Here is a 17,538-nt window from a genome sequence, read left to right on the forward strand (position 1 = left end):
GTAGTCCAAACATCTTGAGGGCACCAGGTTGGTTAAGGCTGCATTATAATCATGTCCGGCTTGAAATATCCAGAAATCTTCAGAAAGAGCCATTCATCTTTACTGGACAGATTATCTGGATAAGCTTCCTCATTTGTTTTTCCTATTGTCTTTTAAGAAATGTTGTCTAGAAAAAACAATTAAACTAATTGATGTTCTCCCCCCCCCTTTTTTTTTTATATATTAGGCAGAAGAAGTAGGGCTTGCTGTGTCCATTTTGTTATGTGTGAGAGCCCTGCAGCTCAGATCAAATGAAAATGACGACATGAAGACTTCTGTATGCAAAACAATTGCATGCCTACTTCCGGAAGACCTTGAAGTTAGAAGAGCATGCCAGCTCACTGAATACTTACTTGAGCCAAGTGAGGAGGGATATAATCTGCTAGAAGAGCTCTACCTGCAACCAGATCAGAAATTTGATGAAGAAAATGCACCAGTTCCAAACTCACTCCGTTGTGAGCTCCTGTTGGCTTTGAAAGCTTATTGGCCATTTGATCCAGAATTTTGGGACTGGAAAACTTTGAAGCGGCATTGTCTCAAATTGTTAGGGAAAGAGGTTTCCGAGTCGGAGGATGACCTGAGTTGCAATGAGATGTCATTCAATGAAACTGAACTGTTAGATAGTCTCTTAAGTGACTGTGAAGAAAGCAGGGAAGAGAATAATTTTGAAGGTCACGATATAATAAATCGGCCTAAAGAGAGAGTGAGAGTCAAAAAGCCAATTGGCTCCTCAGAAAGGTACCAGAGATGGCTCCAATACAAATTCTTTTGTGTGATTTGCAAAAGGGAGTGTATAGAGGCCAGAATACTTCACCATTCTAAGATGCACATGGAAGATGGCATTTTTACATGTCCAGTGTGCATAAAAAAGTTCAAGAGAAAGGATGTCTTTGTGACGCATGTAATGGAGCATGTGAAAATGCCTCCTAGTAGAAAATACCGTGCTAAGACGAAGATGCTGATCAAGAAAGAGAGACGGGCAAAGAGCAGTCTAGCCAGGATTGCTTCTGCAGCGCTTGAAGAAAATCAGCCGCCGAAAATAATGCCATGCGAAAAACCCAGGATTGACACGCAGGACTATGTCACATTTAGCAAACTCGAAAACTGCCACCTGCAAGACAGAGACTTGTACCCATGCCCAGGTACGGATTGTACCAGAGTGTTTAAGCAATTCAAGTACTTAAGTGTCCATTTGAAAGCTGAACACCAAAACAATGATGAAAACGCAATGCACTACTTGGACATGAAAAACAAGCGTGAGAAGTGTTCGTATTGCAGGCGGCATTTCATGTCGGCAGTCCATCTACAGGAGCATGAGCAAGTGCACAATGGCCCTCAGCCTTACATGTGTGTGTCTGTGGGTTGCTATGCTCGGTTTGGCTCAGTGAACGAGTTGCTGCATCACAAGCAACAACATGATGATCTGCGTTATAAATGTGAGCTCAGCGGCTGTAACATTGTTTTCAGTGACTTGGCGCAACTCTACCACCATGAAGCCCAGCATTTTAGGGATGCATCTTACACATGTAATTTCCATGGCTGTAAAAAGTTCTACTATTCAAAAACTGAGTTTACAAATCACCTTTCAATGCATATTTCAAATGGTGAAATGAAGGAGATGCCGATTAAGCATGAGGAGACTGTTTCCGGCAATAGTCTTGCTTGCCTTTCTGATTCTGAGGTGTTTGAACAAAAAGACCCTTCCCATCTGCATGAGAGTCTTAGTTTGCCTTCTGGATCCACAAATTCAGAGGGAGTTCTGGAAGTTAAACAAGAGCCTTTATCTGATGGAGAGGTGGATGGCAAAAGTAATGGCAGTTTTGGAAGCAATATTGGACCCCTAGCCAATGAGAAGCAGATGACTTTACTGACTGAAACAGTAGATCGTGGCCAGGCAATTTCTGGTGTTCTGTTACCCCATGAAAAAGTCTTCCTTCCATCCAATTTAAAAGAACGGTATTCAAATGTGGCTGTCTACTTTGATGGGAAAAGGTTTACCTGTGGCTTTGAAGGCTGTGGATCAACATACAAAAATTCAAAGGGTATGCAAAAACATCTTCGAAGGGCTCATCCATACCATTTCAAACCTAGAAGGAAGCTGGCCCTGAAAGCGAAAGATATTAGTCAGTGCAATGAAAATCTTCATAACAGCACTGCTGGAGAGATTAGTTCAGAGCTCCAACATATTTCAGATACAAATGCAGACTCTCCAGGTATTATAGATTGTAATACAAGCTGTAAGAGCAAAAGCTATTTAAAGGAAGAACCCTGTCCTTCTTCCCCAGAAACGTCTTTTTTTGAACATTCTAAAGTGTCAAGTACAGAAGATTCAATGCTGGAACTTTTGTTGGGCTTGAAGCATTTAAGTTTAAAGAATTCTAGCAGTCATATTGGAAATTCCTCCAGGCTGCTGCAGTCGTATTCATCAAAGTACTCCAACTCAGAAGATGAATCTACCTCAGACCATTTCCTTGAAGAGAAGCGAGGCAAACTACCGACTCAATACCTTACCCAGTTGGCAGCCAAGCCATTTTTCTGTGAGCGTCAAGGTTGTACATGTGAATTTGTGACCAGAGAAGCGCTGTTGACGCATTACGTTAGAAAACACAATTATTCAAAGGAGATGGTGCTTCAGTTGAATATGTTTCAACATCGGTATTCACCTTTTAAATGTCATATTTGCCAAAGATCATTTACAAGAAAAACACATCTTAGAGTCCATTATAGAAACAAGCATAAGCTTGGCAATGTGACAGCCTCTCAGAAACTATTTGCGAATGACAGTTTTGAGGATATGGGGGAGTGTGCTGAGGATATGTTGAACAGCAGTGTGGCTTCAATGTCTTCTTTCTATGCCAATACAGAGGAAGAACTTGATGACCAAGCTAAGCTCACTGGAAAACCACAGTGTCATCCCAAGAAGGAAGAGCTTAGTTCTGAAACAGATTTGGAATCTAGTGAAGAAGCAGAAAGCTGTGTAACTGGGAAACAGGCTAAACTCTCTGCCTTAGAAAGTCACCGGAAAGGATTGGAAGCGAGAGAGGGGAGGGGAAGTAAAAGAACAGTTGCCAAAGGAAATTTATGTTACATTTTACATAAATACCACAAGCCGTTCCATTGTATTCATAAAAACTGCAATTCTGCATTTACTAATCAGAAAGGTTTGATTCGTCACTACAGAACTGTACATCAGTATAACAAAGAGCAGCTCTGCCTAGAAAAAGACAAAGCAAGAACAAAGAGAGAACTTGCCAAATGTAAAAAAATATTTGTTTGTAAACATAAGGCATGCAGCAAGCGTTTCTTATGCTCTAAATCTCTTGCTAAGCATTGCAGTGACTTTCATACCCTCGACCATGTAGAGGATTCAAAAGTGCTCTCTGAAACTGAGTCAGTGAGATTTCCTTGCCATCATCCTCATTGCCCTGCTGCATTTTATTCCTTCCACAAATTAAAGCATCACCTGATGGAAGAACATGCTGAAGAAGAAGAAATAAACAAAGAGATTGAAATCCATTGTGATCTTAATGGCTGTAACACAGTTTTCACAACTTACAGTCTCTATTCTCAGCATGTATATTTTCGACACAGTGATTACGATGGCATCCCAGAAGGTGCCAAAGAGAAAGGGAACCACCTTAAAGATGAAGAGGAGCAAAGCTGCTTCAAAGGTCAGTGTCTCAGGCATGATGGGAGTGAGAAAAAGAGACAGATCAATGAAAAAGTTGAAAAGAATAATAACAAAAATAAAGGAAAGCAATTGTATAACTTCAGAACAAAGGAGGAAGCCCTGCAGATGTGCAGAGACAACTGCAACCAGACACAGTATCCTTGCATGATTCAGGGGTGTCCCTCTGTAGTAAAACTGGAAAGCAGTATTGTGAGACATTATAAGCGCACCCATCAGATGGCCGGTGCTTATATTGAACAGCAGTATGAGGAGCTTGTACTTTGTGTCGAATGTGGTACTGTGATAAATGACCTCTGTTTAGAAGCAAGTCAGGATTCAAATAAAGAGGCAAATGGTGACTTTAAACAGGAGGGAGCAGCACACTCTGCATATCAACATGATAGGGGAGAACATCTTGTTTTGATCTCAGATTGTGATCATGATGATAAAGGCAGTAAAAATGGCAGATGTTCTGACGGTGACAAGGCCCATGAGACTGGTGTCTTCTTGTATACAGGCACTTTAAAACATATCCATAATCCCAAAACCAGATGTTTTAAAGAATGTAGTCTAGTGGAGTCACCTGAACAGTTTAAAGCAGAAGATTTGCCCAGCAGTGATGGAAAAGAAAATACCTCTTACTGCACAAGATCAGATGTGCAGTTACCAAGGGAGAAAGATGCTAGTGACTGGCAACACATGTCACAGCAGAGCATTAGAAAACTTCCCCTTTCTGCTACAAAAGACAAAATGCAGAAGCAGTCGGTGCCCAAGCCCTTTGATATAAAGTCCTTCAAGCCAATGGGATTTGAGTCTTCATTTTTGAAGTTCCTTCAAGAAAGTGAGGAACGAAGGGATGATGAAGATGATGATGATATTGAGGATGAGTGGGAGCCAGCTGAACAATATGAAATAGATGGTGTGGTAAAAAAAGATAAAGACTCTAAAAGGGATGTGTTGCAGAGCAGGGTCACATATGAAAATGTCACAGTGGCAACCATGCCCAAGAAGAACAGTAGCTCCAAAGCTCATGGGCAGCTGAGAGGTATACAGCCTCTCTTATCAACGGACTCTCCTTCTATCCCTTCTCTTGAGAACCTGAGGCTCATATTGGACAAGGCATTAACAAACTGTGGGGACCATGCCTTAAAACAACTTCATTATTTACGACCAGTAGTTGTTCTTGAAAGATCTAAATTTTCCACATCCCTCATAGACTTTTTTCCAACAAAAAAACCAGATCACCTTTGTGTGGGAAGTTCATAAATTGTTGTGTTTATTTAAGAGAGAAAAGACTGCCTCCACTACTGCTACATGGGGAAAATTTGCTAATTTGGTTCAGTGCACATGTTGTTGAGGTTAGATTAGGCTGTTCAGTTCCATGAATGTATGACATCTGTCTACAGTATTGGCTAATATAGCTCCCCTGTTAAATTAAGAGAGAGAGAACTGATATTTTGGTGCTAATTAACAGAATATTGAGGGGGGGCTTCTTCTTGCAGAGTAAATGTGCATGATTGTATATGGAACAAGTACTTAGGGTACCAAGGTTGGGGTGGTGGGGAGGGGGGAGGATGGAGATCTTACTTGACTTGAATGTGCACCTCCAGGGTGCTTTGTGTAACATATTGTACACTACAGCATCTTATATTTTTTGAGTTATGAGTTTCAATAAAATGAATTTTTTCACCCAGTTTGGTTGACTGTATAGCCAGATGTCCATAGCTTAAGATAAATTTGAATTGAGGGTTGCGTGTAATAATTTTGAATTCTGGCACGTTACCTGAATGTGAACATGTGTTTATGTATAGATGGCTGGCTGGGGAAAAACTGCCAGGATAGTGCAATCTGTTAAAGAGAAAATGGGGGAGCTCTAGCAAGATTAATGTAGCATTTGTATACGGTATGTCAAGAAGGATATGAGCAGCTGGCTAAAGATGTGAAATTCTGTATTCTGATGCTGTCTGAGAAATGTAAGAAATGTGTCCAATGTAGGGTCCTTGTTGTTGTTCAGTCGTGTCCGACTCTTCGTGACCCCATGGACCATAGCACTCCAGGCCTTCCTGTCCTGCGCTCTCTCCCGGAGTGTGCTCAAGTCCATATTCATTGCATCAGTGATGCTATCTAGCCATCTCAACCTCTGCTGTCCCCTTCTCCTTTGGCCTTCAGTCTTTCCCAGCATCAGGGTCTTTTCCAGAGAGTTTTCTCTTCGCATTAGGTGGCCAAAGCTACCCATATGGGAAAAGAGATCAAATATAGGCGGAAAGAACATTATAATAAACATTCATTTAGATTTTTTCCCTGGGTACTCTGATAAATAGGCTAGCACTGCTAATCAGCCATTTTCCTGGTTTTGTCAGCTGAAAGTTTGGGATTTTAAAAGAACAAGAGTATGACATGCATTTGATTTTCTTCATTTCCATTGTCTGGAAGGATTTTTATTTGAGCCTATATCCTGTTCTTCTTCCAAAAATGTCAAACAGCTAACACAACAAAAGCAATAGATCGGTATAAGGCTTTAAAAAATCATTTGCATTGAATTCATATGCCCTGGCAATGTAAGTGCTATTAGTTACATTGACGATCTACTGTACATTTTTTTTGATGTTCTTATCGAATACTGTTGACCATCACTGGGTTTTCAAAGAGCAGTTGCATTCCATGCAAAACCTCTGTGTGTTGTCTACCGTTAACTAGTGCTGTTGGTTGTAAGGATAAAATGGGCTTTGTTTTTAAAAACCTTGCTTACATACCTGTAGTTCAGTTCTAATATATTCCCCCTAGAAGAATTGAAGCATCCAGCCCTCTTACACTCACTTTCCTTAGAGTGCTACTTCTTCCATCTTTGAAATGTGACAATAGCACAGTTCATTATATAAAGGGGCGTTGGTACTTAACACCCTATATTATCCCTTTCCCAATTGTCTCTAACTTCTTTTCTGCCCTTAATTTGCTGAGGTCATAATTGTTAGTACACTGCTCAATGTGTCATCCATCCAGGTTGTATGCTAATGGATATGTCAGACATTGGGGATATCAGTTGGAAATTTTCTCACTGATACAAATTGGCTGCTGTACAATACATTCTTAGTGCTAACTAGCAAATGTGTTAAAAAGATAAGAATTGTTTTGTAAGATCAGACCAAAGATTCATCTTTCGACTGTCTCAAATAATGTCCAGCCAGATTTCCCTGGCAAGTTTACAATTGGAGCAGCAAGTTCACAATTAGGGCATTATGGAGATAGCTGTCCCTTGCTTGTTTCCATTTCAGTAATATATTTGAGTGTAACGAAGGAGTTTAAAGAGCACGAACCCCCGTTGGTGTGCGGTATTAAAACTGGCCAGTCATACCTTTTTTCAGATTTTGTCTTTCATACCAGTTGTTAATTAAGGAAGGGGTTCTTCCAGTTCTTTCATGATCACTTTGGCATATTAAGTGAGAAAGGCAGACTTAACAAAGTCTTTCTCAAGATCCATGTTCACTGTCTTAGCAGCATTATTTGTGATTTGTCTTTATAGACCATGTTGACTCTTCTCTGTTTCAGGGAATCATAGGGATTCAGAAGGAACACAGTGACCTACTGCTGCAATTTATAGATTCCTTCAAAATCTCACCATTTCCATATCTGTCTGTTTAATCAGTCCGGTCTGTGTAGTTATTTTGTTAAACATACATGTTCAGAGCAGCTTACAAGGAGCTTCTAGGAATTTTCCAATCTAGCTATTGGGACTTGCTAGCTTTAGCAGTGTAACATAATTATGTACATTTGGGCCATTTTCTGTTTTAAACTTGACATTGTTTTTCCCAATATTGGCAGTATTTGGCCTTTCTGTTTCCAGGAACAGTCTCTTGTGTTAAACCTTAGGTCAAAGGGCAGAAAACTAGACGTACAGTATTAAATATAGGTTTGTGAGATTATCAGTGAATGCACTATTTTATAAGGTTGGAAGAGATCCTTAACGCTTCAATCTGCAAGACATCTGAATTCTAGCAGGAGCAAATAAGGCGTGCCATATGTGATTCAGAGAGAATAATTCAGGGGCTTCAGTAAGAGCCAGGCTTCACAGCCAGTCTGACTTACAGAATTCTTCCTGTAAGCCACCAGCTCTTTGAGCTCTTATTGCCCCTCCAGAGCACGTCTTAAATGGCCAGCATTTAATGTTGGGAATTGTACTGAAGGAAAGTAGCCTTAAAGATCTCAGGGACTTTGAGAGAGCATACCAAGTAATAGCCATGTTACATTTCAACGTTTCTGATCACAGATAGCTAATAGAAACTATTACATGCTATAATCTATCAATGCCATTTTATTCCTTTAAAACTCTTGTGTGAATGTGTCATTCATTTTCCTGTCTTAGGGTGCAATCCTATGCATGTTTAAACAGAAAAAGCCCTGCAATTCCCAGCATTCCCCAGGGATTTTTTTTCTGTCTAAACATGCATAGGATTGTGCTCTTAATATTCTATCATTTGGCATAAACACTGGAGGATCTAGTATCCTCCAGTGGTCCTCTTAAACGTTGATCTCATTCTTTGTGTCCAATGTCTAATACATTTTAAAAAAAATTCTTAAGGGGTTGTCTTTAGCTGCCTTGAAAAAATCCTTGCCTTATCTTCTGTTCCTGTCTGTCATAACTTGACAAAATCCATGCAGTGTCTTCAGTTAGTCCATGCACTGTCTTCCGTATTCATATGGATTGAATTTCCACTACCTAAAATTATACCCATTGTAATAAATTTTATACTACTGTTTAGGCATGTTGGCATTCTTTCAGTTCCTTTTATCTTGTGCACCGACTCTAGAAGTACCGCTTTTAGGAAGTAACACTAAAAGGTTAGTCATGCTGCTGTTATCATGTGACACTTTAGAACAAATAGGCTAGATTAAGTTGAAGGACTAACAGCACCAGCTACAGTTCACCCAGGAATTCTTTAAAAATTGAATAAAGTGATATATGATGGATGTAAAAAATGTGGAATGCAAGATGGATTTATTGCTGTCAGATGCCATCAAGAACCTGCCTTCGTATCAGAGATGTATGTAATTTCTATAACCAGTATAGGTCAGGTTAGAATATTCTTAAACTTATTCTTATGCTATTATAAAGGTGGCTTCTTATCTATGCTGAACTTCAAAAAGAAAAGGACAAAAGATGCTGGGTCTCAAGTCTGTCAGGAGACTCCACTCTTTGTATTCAAAGCTGTTTCTCTAATCTGTCAGGGTGAGGACTCTATATTACACACGTGAGAGATAAATGCACTCTGTACCTGCTCAGGCTCACTTTCGTCTACTCTTCATAAATTGGAGGGCTGAGCCCTGGCCTTGAGAACATATGCTTGGATTGAGTCTTGGAACAAATTTAGGCTTTCTTGTGCTGTGTGCACGTTTTCTTTCTATATTTTATATATAATATAAAATCCCTCATGCTTGCCAGTGAAACAGTTGACAAAGCAATTCATGGCTCAAAATATATCTAAATTGGAATAGGCCAACAGTCTAATCAAATAACAGCAACAGCAGGACTATCAAATGGGAGCATCAGCATACCAGTTATTTGTTAACTTGCTGAACACACAGGAAGCCATCTTGAATTGCTTAAGACTATTTCCCCATTTTCCTAGTACTGTCTGCTCTGACTGGCAGCCGCTCTCACATCAGCTGCTATCTGAACTTTTTAACTGAAGATGCCAGGGCTTGGACCTGGGAGCTTCTGCATGCAAAATGTGTGCTCTACCATAGAGCCATGATCCCTCTCTCCAAAATCCTGTTTACCAAGGATTGCCCTAGTGTCTGTACTTGATAGTACCTGTGTCACCTGTACCAGAGCTTCATTGGCTGGTCTTAAAAATGACTTTCACCTTTTAAAATACATGGAAATGGTGATCAGGGAAGGAGAGTGCCCCCTCTATCTTAAAGGGGTGTGTGTGGTTATTTGTAAATATGTTCTCTCTAGCTCGTATAGTTCATGCATATTTTGTGTCTCACTGTTTATTAGAGTACAAAATATAGTGTGAGAATGTGCACTGATGATGAAAGAGGCTGTATCAGAGAGAAGCATCAGAAAAAGTTTAGCATGCGAGCAAAGGGCTGGATGTGCCTGATCTCAGAAGCTAAGCAGGGTCAGCCCTGGTTAGTACTTGGATGGGAGACTGCCTAGGAATCAGGCTTCCTACATTGAGTAGGAGTAGGAGGTTGGACTCTATGGTCTTGTAGGCTCCTTCCAACCCTATGATTTTAACCAAAATAAGTTCAAAAATGCAGAAAATAGCTGGCCCTACATAGGGATGCTGGAGAAATTCGAAACTAAATGAGCTCAGACTAAAATGAGCTCAGGTTTCTAAGAATTCGACCTGCAGAATCCGCTGTTGGGTGATCCCCCTCAGGCTGCCTGGAGTCTGTGGACTTTGGGATTTTGTTTTTACTTTCCCAAAATGTATGCATATTTATTCATAGGAAAATACACAAGTTTCTAGTGAGGAAAAGTTGAGTGGAACAGGAGGCAATATGCTAAATGTTACATGCTAAGATAAATGATGAAAATTCTTACAAAGAACTCTTATGTAATTATCTGCATGTTTTTCTGCATGACAAAAAAAATCGCATCTGTCTGGGAGTGGACGATAGAACAAAAGGCGCCTGACAATCCACGAAGCAGATGGAGCAGATTTTACACAATCCATACATCCCTAGCCCTACAGAATGCGTAAGGTGGTAAAGGTGTCCCCAACCAGTCGTGTCCGACTCTAGGGTGTGGTGCTCATCTCCATTTCTAAGCCGAAGAGCCAGTGCTGTCCGAAGACCCTTCCGTGGTCATGTGGCCGGCATGACTGAACACCGAGGTGCACAGAACGCTGTTACCTTTCCCGCTGAAGCGGTACCTATTTATCTACTTGCAATTTCTTGCTTTCGAACTGCTAGGTTGGCAGGAGCTGGGACTGAAGACGGGAGCTCACTCCGTCACGTGGCACTCGGGTCTCGAACTGCTGTCCTGCCGACCTTCCGGTCTGCAGTTCAGCGTCTTAACCACTAAACCACCGTGGCATACCAAACCCCAAACGAAAACTTTGTTGCACCAGTGGGCTTTCCAGGGCTTAAGATGGTTTTGTTTCATTCAAAATGCTGCCTTCCGTTTGGCCTGACTTTGGGTCTATTTTTCAGTTATTACAACAAATGTTTGTACATGTGTATTTGTTAAAATAATGTGTGGGCATTCAGGCTGCAGAACATCCAAACTACCTTTGATTTATATCATAAGGTACACTAGTGAAACTTGTGTTTTGCATGGAAATTCTGATAAATAAGAGCCACTTCATTTAAAACAAAGCAGAACATATGCTAGGGTAAAGCAGTTCGTTTCTTTGTCCCAACAATCCTAGGGGCAGTCTCCAGTGCAACCTGAAAGTCACGTCGCCTAGTAGAGTCCCCTGCCCTCAGCTTCTTGTAACATCTTGCCTGATTAAGAGATCTGTAGATCTCAAAAACGTGCACATTTTTTGTGACCTTGACTTGGCCTGATAAAAGTATAACCCTAATATGGATTTTGGAATTTTTCTCATGGCCAACACGGCTACCTTTGCTTTTTGTGCATCTGAATGCAAGTGCGGGTCCCCAAATCGCATGTCTTCAAAGTCTTTCCCCACACGCTTTCTGTTTCTGATTAGTATTGGTTTCAGCCATATACTTTATTTGTGTAGTAATGTGTCCTAACATATACGCAATGCCAGCTTTGGCCCTATTTTAGAAGTGGGCTTCTCCAATGAAATACCCTTTCGCCATAACACCCCCCCTCCCTTTGCCTACTTCAGAAGGTACGAGATTGAAACCTGAGCCATTTAGGATCTGAATGTTAACTGGCTTGCTGAATAATTTATAGCCCTTGCCCAAACTGGATTCCTCTAAAGTGTTCCATCTCAGATTCTGTAATTCACATACCCAGATTTTTCTCCAAGTATTTGGGGTTTTTCATTATTCCTTAAAGAGGAAAATCATTTATCTGGAACTGGGGCAGGTTGAAAACTTTCATATAATGTATGGATTCAGCCACACTACCAACCGATTGTTGTTGTTCAGTGGTTCAGTTGTGTCCGACTCTTCATGACCCCATGGACCATAGCACGCCAGGCCTTCCTTTCCTGCACTCTCTCCCGGAGCGTGCTGAAGTCCATATTCATTGCATTGGTGATGCTATCTAGCCATCTCATCCTCTGCCATCCCCTTCTCCTTTTGCCTTCAGTCTTTCCCAGCATCAGGGTCTTTTCCAGAGAGTTTTCTCTTCGCATTAGGTGGCCAAAAGATTTGAGCTTCAGCTTCAGTATCTGTCCTTCCAATGAGCACTCAGGGTTGATTTCCTTTAGGATGGACTGATTTGACCTCCTTGCAGTCCAGGGGACTCGTAAGAGTCTTCTCCAGCACCACAGTTCGAAAGCATCAATTCTTCGGCGCTCAGCCTTCCTTATAGTCCACCTCTCACAGCCATACATTGTTGTTGTTGTTGTTCAGTCGTGTCCGACTCTTCGTGACCCCATGGACCATAGCACGCCAGGCCTTCCTGTCCTGCGCACTCTCCCGGAGTGTGCTCAGGTTCATATTCATTGCATCGGTGATGCTATCTAGCCATCTCATCCTCTGCCGTCCCCTTCTCCTTTTGCCTTCAGTCTTTCCCAGCATCAGGGTCTTTTCCAGAGAGTTTTCTCTTTGCATTAGGTGGCCAAAAGATTTGAGCTTCAGCTTCAGTATCTGTCCTTCCAATGAGCATTCAGGGTTGATTTCCTTTAGGATGGACTGATTTGACCTCCTTGCAGTCCAGGGGACTCGTAAGAGTCTTCTCCAGCACCACAGTTCGAAAGCATCAATTCTTCGGCGCTCAGCCTTCCTTATAGTCCAGCTCTCACAGCCATACGTTACTACTGGGAAAACCATAGCTTTGATTAGACGGACCTTTGTCAGCGAGGTGATGTCTCTGCTTCTTACTATGCTGTCTAGGTTTGCCATAGCTTTCCTCCCAAGGAGCAAGCGTCTTTTAATTTCATGGCTGCAGTCACCATCTGCGGTGATCTTGCAGCCCAAGAAAATAAAATCTGTCACAGCTTCCATTTCTTCCCCTTCTATATGCCAAGAAGTGATGGGGCCAGATGCCATGATCTTAGCTTTTTTAATGTTGAGTTTCAAACCAGCGTTTGCACTCTCCACTTTCTCCCTCAACAAGAGGCTCTTTAGATCCTCTTCGCTTTCTGCCATTAGGGTGGTATCGTCTGCATATCGGAGGTTGTTGATAATTCTCCTGGCAATCTTAATTCCGACCTGTCATTCATCCAGCCTGGCGTTTCTCATGATGTACTCTGCATATAAGTTAAATAAGCAGGGCGACAGTATACAACCTTGTCGTACTCCTATCCCAATTTTGAACCATTCGGTTGTTCCATGTCCGGTTCTTACTGTTGCTTCTTGACCCTCGTACAGGTTTCTCAGGAGACAGGTAAGGTGGTCTGGTACTCCCATCTCTTTAAGAATTTGCCACAGTTTGTTGTGATCCACACAATCAAAGGCTTTAGCGTAGTCAATGAAGCAGAAATAGACGTTTTTCTGGAATTCTCTTGCTTTCTCCATGATCCAGTGAATGTTGGCGATTTGATCTCTAGTTCCTCTGCCTCTTCGAAACCCAGCTTGTACTTCTGGTAGTTCTCGGTTCACATACTGCTGAAGCCTAGCTTGTAGGATTTTGAGCATCACCTTGCTGGCATGTGAAATGAGCGCAATTGTACGGTAGTTTGAACACTCTTTGGCGTTGCCCTTCTTTGGAATTGGAATGTAAACTGACCTATTCCAGTCTTGTGGCCACTGTTGAGTGTTCCAAATTTGTTGGCATATTGGGTGCAGCACTTTAACAGCATCATCTTTTAGGATTTTAAATAGCTCAGTTGGAATACTGTCATCTCCGCTAGCTTTGTTGTTAGTAATGCTTCCTAAGGCCCACTTGACCTAGGATGTCCGGCTCAAGTTCAGTGAGCGCACTATGATGGCTATCAGGGACATTAAGATCTTTTCTGTATAGTTCTTCTGTGTATTCTTTCCACCTCTTCTTAATCTCATCTGCTTCTGGTACGTCCCTGCCTTCTTTGTCCTTTATCATGCCCGTCTTTGCACAAAACATTCCCTTGATATCTCCGATTTTCTTGAAAAGATCTCTAGTCTTTCCCATTCTGTTGTTTTCCTCGATTTCTTTGCATTGTTCATTTAAGAAGGCCTTGTCTCTCCTTGCTATTCTCTGGAACTCTACATTCAGTTGGATATATCTTCCCCTTTCTCCCTTGTTTTTCGCTTCCCTTCTTTCTTCAGCTACTTGTAAAGCCTCATCAGACAGCCACTTAGCTTTCTTGCATTTCCTTTTCTTTGGGATGGATTGAGTTGCTGCCTCCTGAACAATGTTACGGACCTCCGTCCATAGTTCCTCAGGCACTCTGTCTATCAGGTCTAATCCCTTAAATCTATTTGTCACCTCCACTGTATATTCATAAGGAATATGATTGGGGTCATACCTGAATGGTTTAGTGGCTTTCCCTATGTTCTTCAATTTAAGCCGAAATTTTGCAACAAGAAGCTCATGATCTGAGCCACAGTCAGCTCCAGGTCTTGTTTTTACTGACTGTATACCAACCGATTAGAGCAATCCTATCCATATTTACTCAGAAGTTAGTGCTACTGTGTTCATGGACTTGACTCCTAGGTAAGTGCATAGTATTGCAGCCAAAAAGACATTTGTTCCAGCCATATGTTTTTTATGTACACTGAAAGCTCTAGGTGGTTTTATATTCCTATCTTTTCACATAAAAACTATTGTGTAGATAGGCTAAGCCCATCTCTTCCCTTTTATTTTTATCGATAGGGAGCTTCTCCCACCCCTAGGGAGCATTCAAAAATGTTTCACCTGCATTTGGATGTTGTACACAGTATGAAAAACATTGCCACTTTATTCTGGTGCTTTGTAGAAACTTAATCTTAATTTTGGAGTGTACTGTTAAAATTGTTTAATTTGTATAGAAAGTAGGTTGAATTTTCACTCATGCTTGTGTTAAAAGAACTTCCATAAGTATAAGCAGTAGGCAAAGGGCTGTTTTAAAAATAGGTTCTAGTGAGGTTTTGTCTGCAGTATGATAGTAACAAGGTGTATTTTCCTAACGAAGTCATGATTATGCAGGGAAGGGTTTCAAGTATAGGCTGAACATAAGAAAATTGGATTGCATCAATGTTCTTGAAACATGAAACTCTGAATTTCCTGATGCAGATGCTCCATTATTCTAGAGGCTAGAACAGGCATGTTGAACCTCTTCCAGCTTGATGGCCAAATCCCATTCTCGAGAAGTATTCGGGGCACATTCCAGTAATAGTTGGGGCTGAAGGTAAAAGGGGTTGGACTAGAATAACAAACCATCCATATTAGAGAATTTAGAAGCTACAGATGAGAGAAGACTGAGGGGAGATATGATAGCGCTCTTCAAGTACTTGAAAGGTTGTCACAGAGAGGAAGGCCAGGATCTTTTCTTGATCATCCCAGAATGCAGGACATAGAATAATGGGCTCAAGTTACAGGAAGCCAGATTCCAGCTGAACATCGGGGAAAACTTCCTGACCGTTACAGCAATATGACAATGGAACCAATTCCCTAGGGAGGTGGTGGGCTCTCCACACTGGAGGCATTCAAGATGAAGCTGGACAGCCATCTGTCAGGGATGCTTTGACTTTGATTCTTGCACTGAGCAGGGGGTTAGACTCGATGGTCTTTTAGGCCCCTTCCAACCCTACTATTCTATGATTCTAAGCAAGGTGCCAAAAGTTTGGGTTGAACAGAGCTCTTCAAGCAGCAATAAAAGTGCAAATGGAAGCTGTTACCTTCTAAAATGTTGATCATCAAGGGGTAAGGTGGGATCTCCAAACAAATTCTCCACTCACCCCCCCCAAACAAAAGTGAGGTAGGGAAATATAAGGTAAGTACCTGATCTGAAAGTACTGAAGACGGTCGATCTAAAATGGATTATCATTGCAGATGCCCCTCCCTTTTCACCCAACCTGGTAACCAGTCTTCTACCTCTTTATGATGTTTTTATACCACCTTTCAGCTAGGCAGAGTAGTTCCTATCAAACATAGAATAAACAATGCGAATGCCAAAAAAGTTATCACATAGGCTTGTTGCTTTCTTGGGGTTTACTTTGGCTGCCTTGTTTTTTCTTTGCTGCTTATGCTATTTTTGGCTCCAGTCCTATAAACACTTGGGCATAAGCCCCATTGAATATACCGGGATTTACATCTGGTTAAATATGCATGGTACTGCACTGCGAGTAGGGTTGCCACCAATAATGTGACACAAGAAGAGACGCAGTGTGTGCGAGGGGGGGGTAAGGAAAGGATGTGTAATGTGTGTCAGAACGTTAAGAGTTCCTTGTTAGAGTTATATGCTACCGTTGTATTAAACTTGCCTTTTACAGCTACGGTGCATTTCACAAACGAGGCTCCTAAATAAAAACAGGGAGCAGTGTTTTGACAGTTCTCTTGCAGCTGATGAACTGCTGTGAATTTACTGCTTATGCGGTGGATGTGGGCAACTTGTTCGATTATTACAGCAGTAGATTGCAAATTATGCTTATTAAATAATAGTTTCACATGAATGAATGAATGAATGAATGAAATAGCAAGGACAGAGGCTCCCTTTTGCTCCCCCAGTTGTGTTGCTCAGTGGATGAGAGCGTATTATTCCCTCATTGGTTCTTGCTGAATTGTTTTAGGACCCAATCCTATGCATGTTTAGACAGAAAAAAAGTGCTGGCTGGGGAACACCGGAAGCTGTAGGATATTTTTCTGTCTACTAACCATGCATAGGATTGCACCCTTAGTGTTGAAAAAGAAAAGGGTATATGGGCTGTGGGCGAGGTTGGGAAGGAAGAAAGCAAGCAACAGATTCCCAGAAGGTGAAAACAGAGGGGTAGCTGTGTTGGTCTGTTTTGTAGGTAAAACAAGGAGTCTTGTGAGGCACCTTGTAAGTACAACTTTAGGCTGCAACTTCATACCCACTTATCTGGGAGTAAGCCCCACAGAACTCTGTGGGACTTCTGGGTAGAGGCGTATAGGATTGCGCTGTCACTTTCCAGTCCTATACAATATGTATTAGTATATACAGTTACCTAGGGTAAGCTCTTCAGTACACTGGAACAATGGTGCCTGGTGCCTGTTGGGGCTGGTAGGGCAAAAGACAGGGCAGATGTTCAATATTCTATTTGGATTGCCAGAGGAGGGTACGGGAAGATCATGTGTGGCACTCGGTGGCTGCACATGAACCTGGTTGTCTCTGCCACAAGTGGGTGGGGGACAGGTGGAGGCTCTCTGCCCCACTTGCGCCCAATATAGAACCACCTCTGCACTGGAACTTACTTGGAGTAAACATGCATAGGATTGCAGTATTATGGCATATGCTTTTGTGAACAAGTCCATCAAATGCAGTTCCTCCCTCTGCACCACGTGTGTTAGCAGTTTGTGTGTGCATATATTCTGTTTTATCTGTCCCTGCCAACTGAGGAGAACATTTCATGCATCTGATGAAGTGGGCTCTGTTCCACAAAAGCGTTTGTTCAGTCATTCAGTCGTTTGTTCAGTCGTTAAGCCGAAATTTTGCAACAAGAAACTCATGATCTGAGCCACAGTCAGCTCCAGGTCTGGTTTTTACTGACTGTATAGAGCTTCTCCATCTTTGGCTGCAAAGGACATAATCAATCTGATTTCGATATTGTCCATCTGGTGATGTCCATGTGTAGAGTCGCCTCTTGTGCTGCTGGAAAAC

General features: G+C 41.7%; 1 protein-coding gene across 2 annotated transcripts in view; it reads left to right on the top strand.

Moving 5' to 3' along the window:
- RLF (RLF zinc finger) overlaps nucleotides 1-11,816 on the top strand; it is a 35,787-nt gene extending 23,971 nt beyond the window's left edge. Inside the window, exon 9 of one of the 2 annotated variants that reach the window (XM_084815510.1) lies at nucleotides 227-11,816. In XM_084815510.1, coding sequence (XP_084671636.1) covers nucleotides 227-4,975 — 4,749 coding nt within the window. In that variant the 3' untranslated portion in view covers nucleotides 4,976-11,816. The remainder of the gene's footprint in view (nucleotides 1-226) is intronic. The other variant, XM_084815509.1, reaches the window with a different exon arrangement.
- Nucleotides 11,817-17,538: the final 5,722 nt, after the last annotated feature.

Source organism: Heloderma suspectum, chromosome 10 (assembly GCF_057233095.1).
Source record: "Heloderma suspectum isolate Gila_16-S chromosome 10, 16-S_ref, whole genome shotgun sequence".
Lineage (NCBI taxonomy): Eukaryota > Metazoa > Chordata > Lepidosauria > Squamata > Helodermatidae > Heloderma > Heloderma suspectum.